The 22,682-nt window shown below is 44.1% G+C and overlaps 1 protein-coding gene across 4 annotated transcripts in view; it reads left to right on the top strand.

Moving 5' to 3' along the window:
* The window catches only part of FBXW4 (F-box and WD repeat domain containing 4), an 85,709-nt gene that overhangs the window by 14,927 nt on the left and 48,100 nt on the right, over positions 1-22,682 (top strand). For 2 of the 4 annotated variants that reach the window (XM_054503095.2, XM_054503093.2), the window contains exons 2-5: positions 3,816-3,915; positions 6,595-6,776; positions 7,217-7,349; positions 12,280-12,374. In XM_054503095.2, the coding sequence (XP_054359070.2) occupies positions 3,816-3,915; positions 6,595-6,776; positions 7,217-7,349; positions 12,280-12,374 (510 nt within the window). Of the gene's footprint in view, positions 1-3,815; positions 3,916-6,590; positions 6,777-7,216; positions 7,350-12,279; positions 12,375-22,682 lie in introns of all 4 variants that reach the window. The other 2 variants (XM_054503094.2, XM_054503092.2) reach the window with 1 other exon arrangement.

Genomic DNA, 22,682 nt, shown 5'->3' with positions numbered 1-22,682 from the left:
ATCTCTGCTCTTCATTGAAATATGTATATATTTTGTTTTCTTCTAGTTAAACTTTTGAATTCACCCTCATATTTTTGGAATTTATTATATTGTGGTAAGAGATGGCAATCTAAATCAGTTTTTTTCTCTATTGATATTCAACAAGTTTTACCAACAGCATTTATTATTACTATTTTAATGAGTATTTGAATATTACTCAGCCATAAAAAGGAATGAAATAATGACTTTTGCGCAACTTGGATGGAATTGGAGGCCATTATCCTAAATGAAGTAACGCAGGAGTGAAAACCAAATACTGCGTGTTCTCACTTATAAGTGGGAGCTAAGGCATGGGTACACACAGGCATACAGAGTGGTGTAATGGACATTGGAGATTCAGAAGGGAGGAAGGTGGGGTGGTGAGTGATAGAAAAATTACCTACTGGGTACAGTGTACGCTATTCAGGTGACTGGTATACTAAAAGTCCAGACTTCATCATTATACAATTCATCCATGTAACCAAAAACCATTTGTACCCCTAAAGCTATTGAAATTAAAAAAAATTTAAAAAGGAAAAAGAAAAATTAGAAAATGTATAAAAGCATAAAGGATAAAATAAAAACACCCAAAGTTGACTATCCACAGTTAACTATGGGTGTTTTATTTTATCCTTCCAGTGTTCTTTCTAGCCACGCATATTCTTATTCCCCCTCTCCTTTCCTTCTCATAAAGTCAATGTGCTATACAAACCCAATAGCACTAATTAAAGTGATTTATTTCCTTAGTTTACAGTTTTCTGTTTATTATATATTCATATCAGTTTGGGCCATTTCTTCCTTTCTTTTTTTAAAATCAAAGATAGTTGCTTATTGCTTATTTCCAATTGAAAAGAATATACTTTCTAGAAATATAAGAAATATAATTGCTCCTTATCAGCACTTATTGATATGCGTAAGGCATTGGGCAAATGAAAACAGTGCCTGGCATATTGTGAGCACCACATTAAATGTTGGTTAAATAAATTACAATTGGAATAATGATCCAGAGAGATTTATAACATTCTATATAATTTAAAAATAGTATTCAGTTGGCCAGATGCAGGAGGATTGCTTGAGGCCAGGTGTTGGAGACCAGCCTGGGCCAAGGCAGGAGGATTGCTTGAGGCCAGGTGCTGGAGACCAGCCTGGGCAAAATGCATATATACTTATCTACAGTGAATACATAGTTGCCTCTGGAGAGGGAGAGTCTTGGCTAGGGGTTTTGAGAAAGACTCACTTTTGCATTGTTAACCTTTCATACTATCTGTGTGTGTGTTTTTTTTATCCTGTGCATTTATCACTTTATTAACCAAAAATAATTATTCTGTACAAATAAATAAGTGAAATAACACCAGGAGGCAGAACATTATTTAGCTAAAAGTGAATTAGGTATCTTCTTTCTGCCTGCCAAAACCATTCTTTCTAACCTGTGTCCATTAGAATCTTGAAAGCTGGACTTGCTTGATGGCTTTTAGTAAAATGTGGTAAATGTGAAGGTATAAGTAGAGGCTGGAAGAAATGAGTGTATCTCGCCAGGTGCGGTGGCTCACACCTGTAATCCCAGCACTTTGGGAGGCTGAGGCGGGCGGATCACGAGGTCAGGAGATCGAGACCATCCTGGCTAACACGGTGAAACCCTGTCTCTACTAAAAACATTTAAAAAAATTAGCCGGGTGTGGTGGTGGGTACCTGTAATCCCAGCTTCTTAGGAGGCTGAGGCAGGAGAATGATGCGAACCCGAGAGGTGGAGCTTGCAGTGAGCCGAGATTGTGCCACTGCACTCCAGCCTGGGAGACAGAGCGAGACTCCGTCTCAAAAAAAACAAACAAACAAAAAAGAAATTAGTGTATTTCTCCCTGGCCAGCAAATTTCCAGGCAGACATGGCAGTTATCACTCTTGTCCCAAGCAGTGTACCTTGTATGGGCAGTGGAGCAAGCTAGGGAGACACAGGAGATATATGGGAGCCTAAAATGGAATTTTCAAATTCTTGCTCATGATTTCAAAATTCTCTTCAAAGGCATACTCTCTAAGGGGCTTAGAGTTTTTCTCCCTATTGCCTATTAACCCATCCCCAAACAGTGCCATTCCTGTAGCTTGTGTGCTCTCTTCTCTTATTGCTGTTAACTCAGCTCACCCAGAAAGTACTATTGACACTCGCCCTCCAATGTTTTGAAGAATTTAAAACTCATAGAAAAGTTGGATGAATTGTACCATGAACACTCATATATGCACCACCTAGGTTCTATAATTAATATTTGGCTGTATTTGCTTTATCATGCATTTCAAAATAAGTTACAGATATCAGTACATTTATCCTTAAAGGCTTCAGTGTGCATACATATCGTTGACTAGAATATATTAGTTTATGGGTTTTTTTTAAGAAAAAAATATATACAGTGAATTTATATTTGAGTAAACCACACAAATCTTGTGTATCATTTGATGTATTTCTTTTCTCTTTTTTTTTTTTAGAGAGGGAGTCTTATTCTGTTGCCTAGGCTGGAGTGCAGTGGTGGAATCGCTGCTCACTGTAACCTCGAATTCCTGGGCTCAAGTGATCCTCCCATCTTGGCCTCCCAAAGTGTTGAGATTACAGTTGTGAGCCACCACATCCTGCACATTTGGTCCATTTCTGACAAATGCATATAAACTTGTATAACCCAAACCCCCTCAAGACTTAAATATAGACTATTATCTCAAAGTTTCCATATGCTCTTTCCTAGTCGGTCTCCATCCCTATCCTGGTGGTAATGACTGTTCTGATTTTTTCATCGTAGGTTAGTTGTCTGTCTTCTCAAGCTTCATGTAAATGAAATCATACACTACAATTTCTTTTGTGTAAGATTTATTTCATTCAACATAATGTTTCTGTGATTCATCCACATTATGCTGTGTATCGGTACTTCTTTCCTTTTTTTTGCTGAGTAGTATTCCATTATATGAACCTACCCTAGTGTGTTTATCCACTTTCCTGTTGATGGATGCCTGGGCTGTTTACCACTTTTGGCTATTATGACTGAAATTCCTATGAACATTCTTGTGTAAGTCTTTTTGTTTCTCTAAGGTTATTGCTAGGTCATAGAGTACATATATGTTTAGATTTATAATAAACCGCCAGACCTTTTCCCAAAATGGCTGTACCATTTTGCTTTCCCACCAACAATGTAGGAGAGTTTCTTATTGGTCTTCCAAAAATATATGAACAAATACAGAGAGGACTTCCTCATCAGGGTACAAATTCCTGTCAGATATACAGTCTGTGAATCTTTTCTCCCAGATGACGGCTTGTGTATTCATTTTGGTGAGCAGATGTTTTGGATTTGATGAAGTCTGATTTACTGGATTTTTATTTTCTGTTATTGCTTTCTGTGTCCTAAGAAATCTATGTCTACCTTCTTAGTCAGATGTTTTTATATATTTTCTTCTGACAGCTTTATAGTTTTAGATTTTAAGTTTATGATCTGTTTTGAATTACTTTTCCTGTATGGTGTGAGGTAGGGGTCAGGATTCATTTCTTTTTTTTTTTTCCCCCCCCCAATTTGGACATCCAGTGGTTCCAGGATTGTCATCCATTCTCCATTAGATTGCTTTGGCATCACTGTGGACATTTTTGATAGTTTAAAGGACAGGCTTTTCTTAGTCAAGTATGGAGAGAGAACAGTTACTCCTTCCTGGTCTCCTAATCTCTTTACTTGTATTCTGGATGCTCCTAAATCCTGACTCAGTAAGCCCATGGAATTTTCTGTGGTTGGCAATAAGTTGTAGTGATTGGATTATCTGTTCTGTCTGGACATAGGATGACCAGTGTCCCAGTGAAGGAACGGGTGAAGGTGTCTCAGAACTGGAGACTGGGGCGCTGCCGAGAGGGGATTCTGCTGAAGTGGAGATGCAGGCAAGTAGCCTCTTGACTTTTTAAAAGCTACTTGGGACATAAAAGCATAATGGAAAATAAAAAATCTGGTCCTACATAGAGGCTAATGGGGCTATCTTGGGTGGGTGGGCACTGGTGAGCCTTTGAGTACCACAAAGAGGGCATCAGAAGGACAACTTTTTCACATTTAAAGAAGGGAATACAATAAATGTACTTTAACAAATGACTTTTTTTATGATTATAAAGAAATCAATGTTTATTTTAGAAATTTGAAGAAAAAGAAAATTCTAAAGAAGAAAATAAAACTAACCTGTAACTCCACCACTCAGAGGTAACCTCTGTTAACATATGCCATCAAAGGAAATAAATCAAGGTTTCAATTCATCTTATTTTACAAATATTTTTATTTAAATCTTCTACTCTATGGAGTTACTTCTTCATTCTTGGCTTCCCTGAGTCCTCTCCCCTACTTTATTAAAAGGCAGGGTAGGATCTAAAGGTTTGGATACATATGTTACAGGAGTTAGAGCTTAGAGCAAGTATAAGGAAATTTAGAAAATGCGTATGGCACTGCTAATGCTACCAATTTTTATGCTTCATTGATGCTAAATGATTTCATAGTTATTATTTGACTCCCTACCAAAAAATTGCTCCTTGTTGATTGGTTGCAATGGATAGGGAACATCATGATTCCACATTCCGGAGTGACCTGTACCTGTGCTGAAGACACAGGCAGCCCTCTTCATCTGATGAACCTTTCTTTCCTGCTTGCATCCAGTTTCCACTGGTTTCACTGGCATCAGATGCTGTGAATAATGTGGTATTGGGTATTGGTGGTGGTGATGGTAAAGAAACTACAGGAGAGAAAGACAGATTTTTATGATGAAGGACTTTACCCTCTGCTTCCCACATTTGCCTTTTGGGGCTAGTTTCAAGCAGTTTGGCAAATAAACACACAGAACAGTTACCAGGCTGCCCTGGGATTCTCCACTGTTCACCTGGCATGAACCTGGTTTCTTGTCCTAGGCAAATGGCTGTTTACCAGATGGCTCTAAACACAAAAATTCCCACCCTCTGTGTTTGCTGCCTACTTGAGTGTGCCACACACTCACGCAAGGGGATATTGAAGAGGAATGTGCATAATGAGTGAGAAAGCAGGCATCTGTACACACTCTACACATGTTCCATGTAATATATGCACACACTTGTAAAAACCTCATGAGCAGAAACTCAGTTACTACAAAGTCTAAGCTGCATTTAATGGCCCGTCAAGTCAATTTGCAGAACTTTTCCACATTCCCATGACACTTGTACGAGTCTGGGGAAGAAACACAGCCCAGTTTGCTCAGACAGGCTTGGGAATAGGAGATGGTGGCTGTTCTTGGAGATGAGTCAGCTGTCCCTGTGCTTTTCTTGGGACCTGGTAACTCCAGAACCCCTATGTAGAATAGGACAGGTGGGATGTCCACCTTGGGAAAGGGGCTTAGTTTCCACCAGAGAGCCTAGTATCTGACAGTCTTCTTTCTTAAGTCTCATTCCCTGCCACAGGACTTACTTGTCTGTGGCTTCTAGCCTTTCTTCCTCCTGTCAGATTGCAGAGGGAACCTAACTATTTGTGGATTTCTCTTATCAGTTGCCTGTAAGAGCTGACTTTCTCTGTAGCCCCTGAACTGTAGCAGAATGCTCTGGGGCTGTGTTTTTCCATTGCCACACTTACCCTCTAATACAGAAATGTAGATATCCCTGTGAGGATCTAGGTATCTAATCAGTACATTAACATCCTTTCCTAAATGGCTTCATTCCTTTCACTTATAAATGACCCCTTAGCTCTAACAGAATAAGGGAATGGGGCTTCCCTGGGTTTATTCTTCTCTCTTCTCCATCACACCTTAACTGATCTATTGCGGAAGAGGTATGTATGGGAATCCTAGAACCTTGAAACTTCCCACTTACACTTCAAATTAATGAGGATGCAGAATGAAAGAAAGTTATTTCACCTGGCTAGAAGATTTCTTTCTTTCTTTTTTTTTTTTTTTTTTTTTGTTGAGACAGAGTCTCCCTCTGTTGCCCAGGCTGGAGTGCAGTGGCACGATCTCAGCTCACTGCAACCTCCGCCTCCCAGGTTCAAGCGATTCTCCTGCCTCAGCCTCCAGAGTAGCTGGGATTACAGGCGTGTACCACTACGCCCGTCCAATTTTGTATTTTTAGTAGAGACTGGGTTTTATCATGTTGGTCAGGCTGGTCTCGAACTCCTGGCCTCAGGTGATCCACCCACCTTGGCCTCCCAAAGTGCTAGGATTACAGGTGTGAGCCACTGTGCCTGGCTGAAGATTTCTTTTTGACCCTTCTCACCCCTTGACCGTTGAATTTTGTAAGCTCTGCCTACCCATGAGAAGTCCAGGTAGCCAGTAGTTGAAATATTGAATATTCTCCAATTAAAAGTGGTATTTAGTTGGTCTTTTAATTTTGAGTCTCTTTTAGAAAGTCTAAGGAAGATTAAATCACCACAAGGCTCAGTTACTCTAGTTTTCTGAGGATAGCTGATGGGTAGGTAATTTTGAAGGAGGGTATCAAGTATAGATAATAAGCCTTGTTGGCTATCCTTGCTAAGTTGGGGATTGGTCAGCTTCTTCAAAGATTGGAGCTGAGTTTTCATACTGTATCTTGATGACTTTTAAATTTTCTTTTCCATCATTTCAGTCAGATGCCCTGGATGCAGCTAGAGGATGATTCTCTGTACATATCCCAAGCTAATTTCATCCTGGCCTACCAGTTCCGTCCAGATGGTGCCAGCTTGAACCGTCGGCCTCTGGGAGTCTTTGCTGGGCATGATGAGGACGTTTGCCACTTTGTGCTGGCCAACTCGCATATTGTTAGTGCAGGAGGGTAAGTGCTGCAGGTTTCTCCTTCCACCCTTTTCCATCTTATTCTTCGGGGACATTCTGCCTGCCTCTGACTTTTCTGTCTTAACTCCAAAGAGATGAGGAGGGAGACCAGAAGGGTTTTCCATTTAAAGTAGAGAGATTTTACCAAAAGGAGTTAACAGGGTTAGCTGGAGAAGGAAAACAGGAAGAGCTTCTAATGAAAAGTGAAGCTGGTTTTTATATTCTCCAGGGGAAAATATATTTTTTCTCTCAGCTCTGTTCAGCCCCAGGTGTGCTGAAGAAGTAAAGGTATCTAGAAAGTCAGCACCTTACTGGGCTGAATTGTCTAATGCTTAGCAAATTTGGATGTCACTGGAGACTTGGGCTGTTTCCGGAGAGTTATTCTCTTTCTACAGAAAGAATAATTGGTTCTTGGGGGTCGGCTCCTTATTTCTCTCCTAGAGATGGGAAGATTGGCGTTCATAAGATTCACAGCACCTTCACTGTCAAGTACTCGGCTCATGAACAGGAGGTGAACTGTGTGGATTGCAAAGGGGGCATCATTGTGAGTGGCTCCAGGGACAGGACGGCCAAGGTGAGGTGGTCTCCCTCTTACATACTATTACTCCCTCCTGTCTATAGGGAGGGGGTGGATAGATCCCTGAGTCTCAGGATTGGCTGAGAGTATCGGCTGGGGACAGGGGAGAAAACGACACAATAAAGGACTCACTTATGTGCCTCTGGCATGCAGCTTGCCATGCCAGGTGTTGTCCCTGCCAGCTGGACTGGGAAAGGAGTGGACAGTGGCTGGGAAGGTTGCCACTCACTTGCAATGTGGCGTGAACTCAAAAACAGAGGACCTGGCAGCCTTTCCTCCCTGAGTTGCGTTTCCTCAAGTTTGTGGGTTGAGTTCTGACCCTAATATTTTATTTTAAAATCTCCCTCCTTTTGCCTGCTCTCTGTTTAGGGAGGTTAATTTTTCACTACCTTGTTTATAAGCAATCAGGCTGATAATTAAAATGTGTTTTCACTGCTTCTCTGGAGAGTGATGTGGTCAGTAAGCAGTAGAGATGATGAGAAAGGGGTGTTGTTTGTTGCATCTTTGCCAAATTGCCCGGTCCACAGATATCCACCAAGGCATAAAAGAAAGTGAGGCTGATAAATAGCATGACACTGACTTCATGGACTCATCCACATCTGGATCAAATAGGCTTCCACCTGTGAGACAGAGAAGTCTTTCTCCAGGCTTGTGCCCAACAGCCCTAGCCAGGGCCTGCACAGGCCTGGTCCTTTAGGGTTGCTGTGGGAACTTTGCTGACAATTCAGTTGGTGGTGCAGGAGGCCCAATAGTGTCTTGTTATGTATTTCCTAGCATCTAGGTTCCATAGTGCTAACAGGAACAAAATGCTTGCTGGTGTGTCAGCAAGTGGGCCTCTAAAACACATAGGGAGAGGACTCAGGAGAGGGAAATTGCAATCTTTACTCAGTAACTTCTGTGACTGCATGTACCCTCTGGTGATTACACCTCCATATAGAAATATTGCTAATTTATGTAAAAAGAAGGGCTAAATATGTTCCCTTCTTTTTATGGAGATTTCTCCTCCCTTTACTGTTTTCTGCCTTACTTTGTACTCACACCAGCACAGGAAGCTTGAGAAAAATCCAGCATATCTTTTGAACCAACACGGAAACTGAATTTCCTGTCACTTGCTTCCTATTACCCTACTTCATACTTACTTCAGGCTTCTGATTGGTCACTGTCTTTGTACCATTCCTTGAAAAGATTCTGGCCTAAACCTGTTATACTGCTCAAAAGTCAATTTGCATAGAAACCTTTTGTGGCACGTGTGACCTAGGTACTCCTGTCTTATTCTAGCCATCTTCCTGTCATGGCTTCAGGCTTACCCAAGTTCCTCCTTTTCAGTGACACCTCTTTCTTCTATTCTCTGTGGTCTGACACCCAGAACAGTATAAAACTAAGCTTTATAACCACAGGTAGCAATCTGAGGGCATGGATTACTTACAGTTGAAGAATAATAGCAAGTTTATTTGAGGTATTGGGTTAATTTCATATTTAAGTACTGATTTAGCCCTACTTAGTATCTTAGATTTTTAAAAAGATCTAAAATAAATGCTTCCTTCTAAAATTGTCACTACAGTCCATCTTCTTCCTTCTGAGGATTTCTTTTAGGTCAGTGACAGAATTCTCTTCTCTGGTCCTGCAAGCTGGTCAGCTGGTTTGCAGCTCCCCTGTGACCTCTCTGCCAACTCTTCTTTCCTGGCTTTCCAGATGCTGCCTGGGTTTCCCTCCTTTCTGTTGTTGTCTTTGCATCCAGCCACCTTTGTTATCCTGAGCCATTTCTACATTACTGTTGTATTCAGTTTGTCTTTTATAACTGAAACATCATTTCTTTTCAGTGGCATCTGAAATTCTACAGCTGCTTCTCCAGGCTTCTAATACACCTGAACCTTCATAAGAATTTGCAGTGATATTTGCCTGTAACCATCTATTTTTGGGGAGTTTCCCAAATATGTACTGTATTTTAGGAAAGAGATTTATTTTATGGGGTAAAGGGAAGTAAAACAATCTCTTTGCAAGACATCTGAGCTAGGGACTGTCCAAAGAACCCTCTTCCTTCCCCTCCCCACAAGCCCAGTTTCAGGTTTATTGTGACTTAGCTTGGATTGTGTCTCCGGGCTTTAGTGGGGCCAGCCCCATCCTGAGATGTGAACAGCTGGTAGCTTATGTTCTTAATGAGCCTGGGCTGATACTAACCGTTCCTTCATTTCCTTCTTTATTTCTCTATTCTTTCTTATGAGTGCCTACTGTGTGTGAGGCCTGGTACAGAGGCACCTGGGCTCTTCAGAAGTAAGGAAGATAAAGCCTCTTATCCTTAGGATGAGAAGAGATGTGCGTACCTGGCCATGGAGCTGATTGGAAGTGGCTAGGACTGTGGAGTATAAAGCTCTAGGGCAAAAGCCAGAAAGTTCAGAGGGTGGAGAGATCAGATCACATCTGGCTTAGAAGGGAATATTTATTGTAATAAGAACCGCCTGATACCTGCCAAATACTATGCTGCTGTGCTAGATGCCTTATACTTATCTCCACTTTTCCACACTATAACCCTGAGATAGGCATCATTTCCCATTTAACACATGTGGAAACAGAAGCTAAGAAGTTACCATTAAGATCAAAGGTAATAAGTAGCAACTGTGGTTCAAATCCAGATTGATCAGATGCCAAAGCCTATGCATGCTTTCTCTGCAATTGCATGCTGCAGGGAATATTTTACCATTTAGGTTTTTCTTTTGTTTTAGGATTATTTTCTTTAGGATAGATTTTCAGCAACAAAATTGCTGAGTTAAAGGCTGTGGTCATTTTAAAAGTCGTGATGCATATCACCAGTCTGCTTTTTAAAAGAACTGTATAAATGTCCACTCCCGGCCGGGCACGGTGGCTCACACCTGTAATCCCAGCACTTTGGGAGGCCGAGGCGGGTGGATCATGAGGTCAGGAGATCGAGACCATCCTGGCTAACACAGCAAAACCCCGTCCCTACTAAAAATACAAAAAAATTAGCCGGGCATGGTGGCGGGCGCCTGTAGACCCAGCTACTCGGGAGGCTGAGGCAGGAGAATGGCATGAACCCAGGAGGCGGAGCTTGCAGTAAGCTGAGATCGCGCCACTGCACTCCAGGCTGGGCAACAGAGAAAGACTCCATCTCAAAAAAAAAAAAAAAAAAAAAAAAGAAAAGTCCACTCCCACTGAATCTTTTCCAGGGATGGATCTGTTTTGAATTTGGCCATGGAGGGCAAAGACAGGATCAGCGTATTGTTGTCACCTCCTGTCCCTCAGGTGCCAGGATGGAATCTCATGTTTCTGGAGGATGATGTGCTGCTGGGCCAAGCCAGGAGGGCCACTTTCCTAAGATCTTGCTCAGAATTGGCGGCATGCTTCCTCAGCCGCTCCTGGAGACCAGGAACCTTGTTCTGTGGTTTGCAGAATCTAGGAATTGACCTTCCCTTTCCGTGGAGGACATTAGTGAATTCAGGCCTAGGCCTTCCCCACAGATTTTGTAATCAGAGTCCTTAGTGTTTCCTCACCCCCTAAGAAAGAATCTGCCTCCCAGGGAGTTTGTGTCAGGGAAAAGGCAAAACTGTCTTTTTAGCTGGGCTGCCTAAAAGAGTACATTGGAAATGTATCTAGTTATTGCCAAAGAGGACTGACTATGGAGTCCAAAGAGTAGGCCTGAATCATGGCACTCAGGAAAGGTTGTGGTGTTTACCTTTGTTTTCTGCCCCTCCTCATTTAGGATCTTCTTGTTACGTTTATTTTCTTTTCACTGTGTTGGGAAAAGTAACTCACACAATCATCCCATCCCCCACCCCCATCATACACACAAACTCTAAAAAACACTTTCTCCTTTTATAGGGAAGAGTTATCATGTGACTCTAAGAAGGCAGGACCACCCCTACTCCATCACCTACCCTTTAAACTCAAGGAATGTTTCCTTTAAAGTTCTTCCATCTAAGGTCCTGCCTGAGTTTTGTGTGTTCCCCTTATAGCACTGCTGGGACCTTAAGAGGTCACTGATCCATCTGGCTGCCTCTGGATCTCTCTGTTGCTGCTGTCTTGGGATAGCCCTGTACGTCTGAGGTTTCCTTTCTGTTTGGTTAGGGGCTTATGTCCCTGTGTGTGTCATCTAGGATAGGGTGAAGTGAGGGGGAGCCCTGTGCTTAATGGGAGATGTCTAAATGCACTGACTGCTGAGAGGGCTCTGTGAGTGTTGATTAGAGTTAAGCCCAGAGTGGCTGCTAATGTACATTCCTGACTGATAGAGACCAGATAATGTGCTCCAAGCAATATTTTTAACCTGTAGGAGATATGGAAGCTTAAAAGAGTTAAGCTTTTCTGCTACTTTTGGTGACACTAGGTGCTAAATTCCCTGCTGACGTGAATAGTATTGGATCCTGGGCATTATCAACAAACAAACAACACACCACCTTCCCGCTTGGAAGTCTCTCTTCTTCCATTCTTTCCTTCCCTTCCATGTTTCTTTTTACTTCTCTCCCTAATTCTATTGCTGTCTGCCTATACTATGCCTTGATCTTCTTCCCTCTCCCTACTTCTCCAAAGTAAAATCTTGGTGAGAGATAGGAGAAAGGAAACTCCACAAATACAGGGAAGCTGTCAAGAGAGGCAAGCCCCACCCACCCACTTCTTCTCAGTCAAGTCTCCGCTGAGGAATGTGGAACTTCTGATTCCCCAATATAAAGTTGGCTGGTAAGTAAGGGCTGTCAGTGGAAGTAAAAGAGGGTAGTTAGGATGGAGAGCTAGGGCCTATCTGCGGGGGTAGGTGAGCCAGAAGCTGCAGGGGCCCCTCTGCTGATACCTGAGCTCTGTGTGTGCAGGGCATAAAGGATTCCCCATTTCTCCACCTCCAACAGTCACCCCTCCCGGAGCACCTCTCCTCCCCACTGATCCCAGGCAATGCCAACGAGAGCATCTCCTCTCCTGTTTCTAGGTGTGGCCTTTGGCCTCAGGCCGGCTGGGGCAGTGCTTACACACCATCCAGACTGAAGACCGAGTCTGGTCCATTGCTATCAGCCCATTACTCAGGTAAGGGAGACATATTTGGATGTGGTTTTGTCCTGTATAATAATGCTTTTATTTTACTAGATCAGGTGAGCTAGAAAATCTTCCTGTTGTATATTCTAGGTTGCTTTGTGTCACTGTCTTGGAGATTTTTTAATCCTCCAGAGATTTGAGGTATTTAGGCCACTTCATATATGCGTGGGATTGAGATAACCTTCTAAATGCGAATTTCTTAAGCATCTAACCTCAGAAATGTTAATGAAAGAGTACTATATGAGAATATAACTAAGAGTCCAGCTGTTAGCCAGGAGTGTCTCTTCTGGAACAGTTGTCCTCTGGGGTCATTCTCAAAGCAGAGGCCTCTCACCACCTCTCGGAGGTGACAGCACCAGCCAACCTGCTCTTACAACTCACATGTCTGCTTTGTTCCCCTTGGAAAATGTCCTCTGGAGTATCCCTTACAGTCTTAAGTCGTCAGGAGAGGCTTGGGGCCCAGATCCAGCTGGGTCCTCAAACAAAGACATGTATGTGAAATAGTAACATTGATTATTGTAGCAAAAGTGTGAAATTTTGATGATGGCTTTACTGTACCCTTTGACCTGATTGTTACTTCTCTTTTTTGTTATTCTTTATTTTATTTTATATTTAGAAATAGGGTGTTTGTTTTTTGTTTTTTTTTTTGAGACGGAGTCTCACTCTGTCGCCTAGCCTGGAGTGCAGTGGCGCCATCTCGGCTCACTGCAAGCTCTGCCTCCCGGGTTCACGCCATTCCCCTGCCTCAGCCTCCTGAGTAGCTGGGACTACAGGCACCTGCCACCACGCCCAGCTAATTTTTTGTATTTTTAGTAGAAATGGAGTTTCACTATGTTAGCCAGGATGGTCTCAATCACCTGACCTCGTGATCTGCCCGCCTCGGCCTCCCAAAGTGCTGGGATTACAGGTGTGAGCCACCGCGCCCAGCCCTAGAAATGGGGTGGTGTTTTTTTTCGTTCTTTTTTTGTTTTTGTTTTTGTTTTGTTTTGTTTTTGTTTTTGTTTTTTTTAGAAATGGGGTGTTTCTATATTGACCAGGCTGGTTTCAAACTCCTGGCCTCAAGTGATCCTCCCATCTTGGCCTCCCAAAGTGCATGAGCCACTGCACCTGGCCCTGACTGTTATGTCTCTAACCTTACCTATGGACAAGTGAGGTTTGCATCCCGACTTCTGCTTTCGAGGCTCTCTGGAACCAAGACAGAATCCCTCTCCTCCCCAGCAGGGTACACAGACTCTCCTGTACCTGTTCTATCACAATATTTTCCTAGGATCTTCGTCCACTTCCTTCACCCTACTCACATGGAAATGTGAAAGCTGTAGGGCTGCCGCCCTCCAACACTAGGTTTAAGTCAGTTGCTTATTTTATAAGAAACTTGGTCCTACCCACTTCACTTAGGCCCTTCAGCTTCTTTCTCCTCACCCCATGGAGCCTGCACCCCTCCTACTCCCTTCCACAACTCCCTTTCAATTTTTTTTCTTTCTAAGAATTAGAGCCGATTAGCCACGTCATTAATTCTTCAATTTGACGGCTGATATAGCAGGACCTGAAACACATTGCTGACCCCAGAGAATGGAGACCCCGTTCCTTAGCATATTGACGATGAGAGAAGTTAATTAAAATTCCACAGAGCAGAGGTGTCGGCTAACCTATAAACCTGTCGCTGTTCAAAACAAATCATTCTAGCAATCGTAGGAAAAGAGGGAAGGAAAGACCAGCAGGGAGTGGAGAGGCTAAGTGTGTGGGAGCGGAGAGTGGAAAATGGAGCCATTGAGCTTTGTCTCCTCCTCAGTTTCTTCCTAATGCTGCCCTTTTTAAAGCCAGTTAGCCAGACCTGGGTATCCGTGGGCTGAATAGAAGGAAAGTGCTATGGCCAGTGAGAAGTGACAAGTATGCTGGTGACTTTGCCTTAATGGTTGCTTGTGGACTTCTGCTGGTTTTGGGAGACTGGAGTGGAGGTGGTGGTAGAGAGAAGCTCTCAGGGCCGGAGATGGTCCGTGTGCTTCCTGCATATGGATTGAAGCCAAAGAACACAAACAGGCTCTGCCCTGCATCCGTACCCCACATTTCTCTATTCCAGCCTCCTCCTCTGGAATGTGTTAGGCTACCTCTTAACAGAATAGGGCACAACAACTATTGAAGATGGTGTCAATAAAAGAGGTTGAGGACAGAGTCTGCCCTCATCATTAAGAAGCATTTAAGATTACAGTAAACTGATTTTGGGTTTTTTGGCCACAACTTGGAGACTGGCTTTTGGGAAGGACCTAGCTTTCTGGCATTACTACTGCTACTACATGACTGCCACTACTACTAGCAGCTAACATTTAGTAGTCATCTGCTCTGTGCCAGACCCTCTGCTAAGGCCTTGATGTGTCTCATCTTTGGTGAAGACCTAGGCCTTATGTTTTCTTCACATTCATCTTCAGGGTCTTCCTGTCCTCTTCTTGGCCCTGGGATGATTTTTTGAGAGGGGTCTCACAGTGTTACCCAGGCTGGTCTTGAACTCCTGGGCTCAAGCCATCTTCCCACCTCAGCCTTGGGATGATTCTTTCACTCTGTCAGCTTCTGACCAACAGTTATTTAAGATGGTCTTCCCCTAACTCCAAAAATGAGGTCTTGGAGTCTTTTAAAAAATAGTTTGTGTTTGAGATTCTGTCTTTACACTAGATGACCAGAGTGTATGCCGGTGTTATCTCTGCCTCTTTTTCTCTTACCCAAAGAATATACTGGGATAGGGTCTTTTTACCTCATTATTAAATCCATTTCTTCTCAATGTGACCTTGAATTTGAACCTTTCAATAAACTCAGCCATTTTCTCAGTCTTGAGAGCCACTGCCTCCCAGCCTCAGGGTCTGTTCTTTAAAGCAGTCTGGGAGATGAGTTCTGCTTTGCCTTCAACTAGCAGTGTGGCCTCAGGCAAGTCATTCCCGCTCCCAGCCTCAGTTTCCTCGTATTAAATATGCATACTATTTCCTTTACAGACCTTACTAGATTATTGTGAAGATGACCTGAAATAATCTATATGAAAATATTAATACTCTGGAAAGCTAAAAGGGCTGTAATATATATGTGTTATGCATATTGAGACAGGGTTTCACTTTATCACCCAGGCTGATTATGAACTCCTGGCCTCAAGTGATCCTCAAAAAAGGGCTATAATGTAATGTCAGCCAGAATCCTTTCTTGCCTGGTGTAGCATTTGCTTAGTGGCTTCAACTGCTGTCAAGTCTCTACCCTTTTCCAGGGCTCCTCCTGGCCCCAGGGAGTTTCCCTGCTCTTTTGTAGTCTTCTTGAGGTGGGGACTCAGTAGGAATCTCTCTTCCCCCTGTAGCATTCCTGTCCTCGATGACCACCTTTAGTTCCCCTCCCTGCCACCATTCCTGTTGAGTATGGTTGTCAGTGTCACTAATGTGATATGACCCTGGACTCCTCATGGAGAATATGAGGGGATGTGGCAGCCAGTGTACTGGCCCTAGGGCAAGTACTCCTGGTTTACCTGCCAATTTCTCAGCCCTTTGTTGCTCCCTTATGCAGTTAGGAGGAACCTGGACAGTTAGGAGACCTAGCACAGCTCTTTTCTCAATTTATGTCTTTCTTCTATTTAAAATAATTTGTCAGACATATTAATCTTATTTATCTCTGATACCGGGACTTTTCTACCTTCTCTTCTTATGTATGTACTCAGGCACTTGTATGAAACGTGAAACCTCAATCCAGAGGCTTAATTTGAGGTCCTCACGACTGAGAAAAAGCAAGTATCTGTCCTGTGTTCAAATGTCTTCTTTCCTTTCTTCCTTTACTTTGAGTTCTTGATTTGTAAAGAGTCGTGGAGGGTGATATTTAATACTGGTTATGTGCTTAGAGCCATGTGTAGTCAGTCAAAAAACACAGAAGGAGAACCAGCAGGCTCCAAAGGAAAGTGGCAGGCAAGGACCTTTTCTTCTGCCTCTCGCATACCCTCCTACCCATCTTATTGTTCAACACCGGTAATCCTGTTTTTAAGATTCATGACTTAGAAAAGAAGCCCTTCTCCTGTAGAGGAGGTCTCACCTGGAGTTTTTGGATGATTGATAGAAGGACAGGTTAAGATGGCCCAGGAATGAGATACTGGAGGTGTGCCTGGGGTGGAGGGGCATATGTCTGAGTGTAATTATGGGGCAGGAATACCTTCAGCTCACAGGCCTCAGAGATATAACCTCCTGAGGTCACATGGAATTCTGAGCAACTTCCCATGAGTAACACAGAAGAGCAGACTCTTTTTTTTTTTTTTTTTTTTTTGAGACAGGGTCTTGCCTGGAGTGCAGTGGCACAATTATAGTTCACTGCAACCTTGAACTATTGGGTTCAAGTGATCCTCCCACCTTGGCCTTCTGAAGTGCTGAGATTACAGGTGTGAGCAGCTATGCCTGGCCAAAAAGCAGATTTTAAAAAATGTGTAATATGTTTTATTGTCATTTAAAAATCATTTCCAGCTGAATACAGTAAATACTAAAGTATGAGGAAATGTAGAAATATTAAACACTTAACTTCATTCCCTTTGACTTTCCATCTCTTCCCTTCTCACCCTTTCACCTCACTCCTTGTGTATTTACTGAACACTTGATATGTGTCAGCTTCCCCAAGGATCTTATTCAGTGGTGGGGAGAAGATAGGCACATGGCTGTAATGATTGCCAGTTTATACTAAGTGTCTTAACCTAGGCTGTCCCTGGTTGGGGAGGAAGGGGGAGTGTCATTCTCTTCTGGGGAAAGGCAAAAATTGAGGCCCAGGGAAGATCAATGCAGGGCCACATGTGGAATGGGGCAGAAGAGGAGTAGTTTGTACCCAGGTCCCTAGCCTGTTCCCATGTCCTGTGTGCTGAGGGACAAGCAGGCCTTTGGTCATTGCTGTGCCTTATTCACCAGCATCTTGGATGGTAGCTGTGGCCCATAAAAGGCTCTGTGGGGACCTGTGAACATTCTTTCTTCCTGGAGGCCAGAGTTGAGACAGGGAGTGGTGGGAGAAGGCAGCATATGATGGAGGCTTGGGCTCACTCAGGTAGCTGTGAATGCTTGCACCATTCCAGGAGTGTAAATGCATATAGATCTTCAGTTTTCAGGGTCCCCTCCAAGCCACCCATGGGGGCATGTGGTGAAGTGAATCTATAGATCTACCTACCCTGTTTGCCTGGGAGGGGAAGGGAGAGGAGCCCACAGCTCCTCGGAGGGGAAGGGAGAGGAGCCCACAGCTCCTCGTCCCTCTGCAGACACCATATGTATTGCCCTCCAAGAAAAAAAAGGTGCTTAGCAAAACCCTTTCCCTGTCTCCAAAGGACACTTGCTATCGTGTGAGAGAGTGTGGTCAGGAAGGCTTCCCATGACACTTGGGTTTTAATCCCTTCTCTCCCGCTTCTGTCATTAGGGAAATATATGAGTGGTATAGGTGTAGAAACTTGACTTAGCTGTGTTATTAAATATACAATATAATTTTGTATAACTTTACTTGCTGTGGTGGCCTGTTTGTTTTTGGGGGGATTAGTCCAAGTCTGCATGAAATGTACCAATTCAAATTTGTAAAGTGAGTTGCAGCCTCTGGGGGGTTTTGATGGAGGAGCTGCCCCTTCTTGCTTCATTTCTCCCAGAGGTGAGGGAGCGTCTGGAAGGAAAGCAATCACTGTGTACTGTTCGGTAAGGGAGTGGGTTTTGGGGAAAGGAGGGTGTTTGTTCCCAGTAGCTACAGGGTTTACTGTGTGTTATGTGTGTGGTAGATGCATATTCAGCGGCCTGTTGAAATACATCTTTCTTTAGTGAAAGGTAATTGCATCTGGAGTTTTCTCTGACAGAGAGGTTTGAAAGATTGGAAAAGGAGGCAGCCAACTTGCAGTTCAGATTCTTTTGGTTGCCAGTGGTGCCGCAGTCCTTTGGCCCTGGACTTCATAACTCGCTGAGTACTTCTAGGGGAAGAAGGATCAAAAGTAAAGATTGTGCCTCTGAGTTTTTCTTTTTCTGGCTGGCTGTGGATGGCTGGGTGTAAAGGGGATGCTTGACCTTGATAACTTGAGGAAAAACTCAGGTGGATGACTATAGTGCTTTGCATTGTAGCTGGTCCTCCTGATGGCGTGGGCTGTAGCTGACTTGGGGACCTCTCTCTTCTCCTTTCCCAGGGTCAGGGGCAGAGGGGGTAGTTTCTTCTGGGTCTTGTCTAGGGAAAGAAGACCTGAAGAGCTAGTCAAAGAGTGGCTTAGTGTCCCACTTTGCGAAACTGCAGAGTAGAGAAGGGAGCTTCCTGCCTGTGGTGCCCTGGATGAGAGAGTTGCAGGGACAAAGACACCATGGAGGGCCCAGGGCTGGTGTGGCTAGAAGGGGCATCGTAACACCCGGAGAAAGATGGAAGCTCCAGGTAATTCTAGGTGGGCCCACTGGTTCAACTGGCAGCAAGCTAAAATTAGAAAGGGATCAGTGTGGGGATGCCATTGATTTGGAGTCAGGTCCTGCTAAATCTCAGTACAGTGCCCTCCACCCTGGAGTTCATTGCCCGTGCATATGCAAGCCACTCAGACAGTCATATCCATCAGTAGCAAGGACCAAATACCACAGGGGTGGGTTTCAATTCCTCAAGACCCTGGATTTCTGCCATTACCCAGGGCAGGATAGGCACAGGGAGGCTCATGTGCTGAGCTGCTGGCCTGAGACCAGCACTCTCCCAGCCCTGGCTGGCCCAGAACCCATTTGTGGGAGCAGCTCCTTCCTTGGCCAACACGATTGGCCCACTTGTCAAGAGCTGACTTAAATGAAACCCTACAAGTAGAAGCAGAGGCTGCTGCAGGTGGCTGAATACTGTGGATACAGAGTTGATGTGTCCAGACTTGGCCCCCTGCTAACAGGGATGCATTTCTATCCCTCAGTCTAGTGTTTAAATTCTTTCTGTTTCCATCTCTGTCTCTGTCTTTCTTTCTCTCTCCCTTCCTCCTCAATACCCACATTCCACTCTCTGTCTTTCTCTCTTCAGATACTGCTTAAGCATTACCATGTTCTGGTCACTAGAGAGACACAGTGAACTAGACAGCATAGTCTGATGGGAGAGACCGACAAGTAAAATAGGTAGTAGAGTGTGGTAAGTTCTCAGATGAGGTTGAGACATGGCCTTGGGAGCACGCTGGACGGATCAGTCGTCTTTCTCTTCCTCCCATTGCCTACACCTCCCGGCTCCAGTCCCTACTTGCACCATTCTTTCTTCCACTCTGCTCATCAGGAAGGGAAAAGGGAATTTTCCTGCTTTAGCTGCTGCTGACTTTTCTGGGTTGTGTGTGCAACGTGCCTGTGTTTTTCCACCTTTGATCACTGTTCTGCCAACAGATAATTTAGCAATCACATCCCAAGGTGGAAGCATGGAGTTAATGTTAAAATTAGTTTTCTTTTTTTTCTGTCTTTAAATTTCAGTGGGTGATGAGGCAGAGAGGGAGGCGGGAGGGTGAAGGGGAGCCATAAATTCTGTGGCTGGTGTAGCTGTTCTCTGAGCAGCCGGGAAGCCTCTGATGTCTCCACAGCACTTTCATTAACATTTAAATTAAGGGTTTGTTTTTCAGTCTGTTTTATAGGCAGGGACCTTTCATGGCCTGTCACATGCAGCACCCACCCCCCCTCCTGCCCCAACTTCCCAAGCAAGTGTGTAATTGTAGCCACTGCTGTATCCTAACTCTGGGTTGCAGTCGGAGGTTCAAAGGGAATTACTGGAGCTGGAGTTTTGGAGGTACAAGATGTAATAGTCAGGATGTGAGTGTTACTCCTCAAATGAAGGTGCTGTGTAGGAGCTCTTTCTCCTCTTATCTGACCTGTGCTTTCTCAGCTCTTCAAGGGACACACACTTCAATCTGACTCTGACCCCTCCCACCCTTCCTTCCTTTGGGCCATGGGGCAGGTAGGAAAGGGTGCAGTCCATTCAAGTGATTTCTCCTTATATTGCAAGTTAGGGCTGGGGACAGACTATTCTAAGATAAAGATTTCCATGCTTATCTTCCTCCTTTTGATTATTATTATTATATTTTAGCCTCACAAATACTTCCTCCTACTCCACTGACTCTTGGAGAAGTAATAAAATAAATGGGATTACCATCTGAGAAGAATTTGTAATTACAGTAGGGTCCTTTGGTCCTAAAAAGTGTATTCGAACATGGATATGCGTATGCATACCATACTTAGTCACTAGCTCTGCATGTACCTTGTTGGAAATAGCTTACTGATTGAATTTGACGAAGCTATTCTCCCGGATCTATGCATTCAGAAGAAACTCTACTACAACCTCAGGTTTCTGAGCTTCCTTTCACACAGAAATATCTGGCAGCATTTGGGGAGGTTTTGAAAAGACATCCCTGCTCTGGTCTCCTTCCCATCAGCACGCTGTTGATCTGTAGATGACAAGAATGTGTACTAAACACACATGAAGCATCTCATTGCTTCATAACCTCTGAGGGCTTAGTTTTCCCACCGCTGGTCTCTAGGTAGTTTTCTTCTCTGGACAGTGAAGAGAGGAGCATTGGGACCTTTCTCTCTTTCTGTTCAGAGGCTGAGAGTTTCCTTTCCCTTGGAGCCTGGACTTCACTGCACGAGTCACTGCATCTTTCCTCCTTCCTCCACTAAGCCACTCAAACTATCCATGACTTATCTGCAGGGTTCAAGATGGCTGAGTGTTTTGCCCTTCTATGCCAGGTAACCTTGTGAACAGGTGGACACCCTCATGCCCTGGGGTCTTGCCCAAGGGGAGTGAGGGAGGTGCTGGGGCAACCCCTCTGCAGGTGCTGCTTGGGCTCAGATTGCAGGCTGGTGTCCAGGCCCCTCCTGGTGGTGATTAATCTGGGACACGGGCCGACAGAGGCCCAGCCAGGGCTGCTTTGGTCCCTCACTGTGAAGACCTTTGGCTTGGAGACTGAACTGATCTCTATAGCCTGCTTCGGCTTGGGGTTTGATCTGTCAAGGCTAAAGAGGAACCTGATGGTAGAGCGGAAACTTGTAGCCCTGTCTGACTTATGGCACTGATCCATTCCAGTGGCCTTGTCATGATAATACTCGTATATTTAAGAAGATTTCCCCACCTGTTAGCTGTAACACTCAGATCAGTCAAAAGAAGGATCTTCATGGAAAATCTGTGCTTTTAGTTTTTTGAGCCAATGGAGCTTACTCTTGTAAGTAGACTAGGGGCTGGGTAGGGGTTTCTAATGAGAATGAGTAAAAAAGGCAATAATGAGGTCGTGGCTGGATTAGTAGCAGAATGTATGTTTTTATGTGGAGGGGCCTCATGTCAGAGGTAGAAGGATCACCCCATCCTCCTGCAATTAGGCGGCTCTCAGGCCACTTGGAGCAGATTTCCAGATTTCCAGATTTCAGTATTTAGAGTCAAGTCTTACCTTCCTCATTTTCTTTTTCATTTCAAACCATTCCCCCCCGCCACCCAGACGAAGTCTTGCACTGTTGCCCAGGCTGGAGTGCAGTGGTGCAGTTTCGGCTCACTGCAGGTTCTGCCTCCTGGGTTCAAGCAATTGTCCTGCCTCAGCCTCCCGAGTAGCTAGGATTACAGGCGCATGCCACCACGCCCGGCTAATTTTTGTATTTTTAGTAGAGACAGGGTTTCACCATGTTGGGCAGGCTGGTCTCGAACTCCAGACCTCATGATCCACCTACCTTGGCCTCCCAAAGTGCTGGGATTACAGATGTGTGCCACCACGCCTGGCCTCAAACCATTTTTTTTATTTTTAAATAGGCCTCCCACTCCCTTTCTATGTACCAGAGTCCTGGTCCCCAGGACTTCCAAGTGGCAGTACATGGTGCCAGCTATACTTCTTCTCTGAGTTCAGGACAATCACACGTGGCTCCACTTGATAATGGGCTTAAGGCCCAAAAATAGGAATTCTGTTGCCCATGACAGTTTCTCTGAATCAGTGAGTCTTCGTGAGTTTCATCATTACGGTAATTCCATTTGGCAGTTAGAAGCTTGGGATTAAGAGCTAGGACATTTTCCTCATACCATGGAGAAAGAGAATAGGCACCATGTTGTACACCAGTAGAATATGTTGACACTGTTGATGTGGGAAGCTGGCTGTAGAGACCCTATGAATCATAAAGGTTGTGTTGATACTGAATTTTGCTTTGCTGATTAGAATTTTACACATGATGACAATAAAGAATACATGCATCAGCAGATCAATTAATATTTTTGGCTCTTCCTTCAGACCAGTACTAAAAGGTTTCTGACTATGGATTGGACATCTGCTAATCCCTGTGCCACTCTAGCAGTTTCTTGAACAAGACTCTTAGAAGTTTCAGATAGTGA

This window comes from Pongo pygmaeus, chromosome 8 (genome assembly GCF_028885625.2).
Source record: "Pongo pygmaeus isolate AG05252 chromosome 8, NHGRI_mPonPyg2-v2.0_pri, whole genome shotgun sequence".
In the NCBI taxonomy this organism is placed as follows: Eukaryota; Metazoa; Chordata; class Mammalia; order Primates; family Hominidae; genus Pongo; species Pongo pygmaeus.
This window is presented reverse-complemented; position numbering and strand designations above follow the sequence as displayed.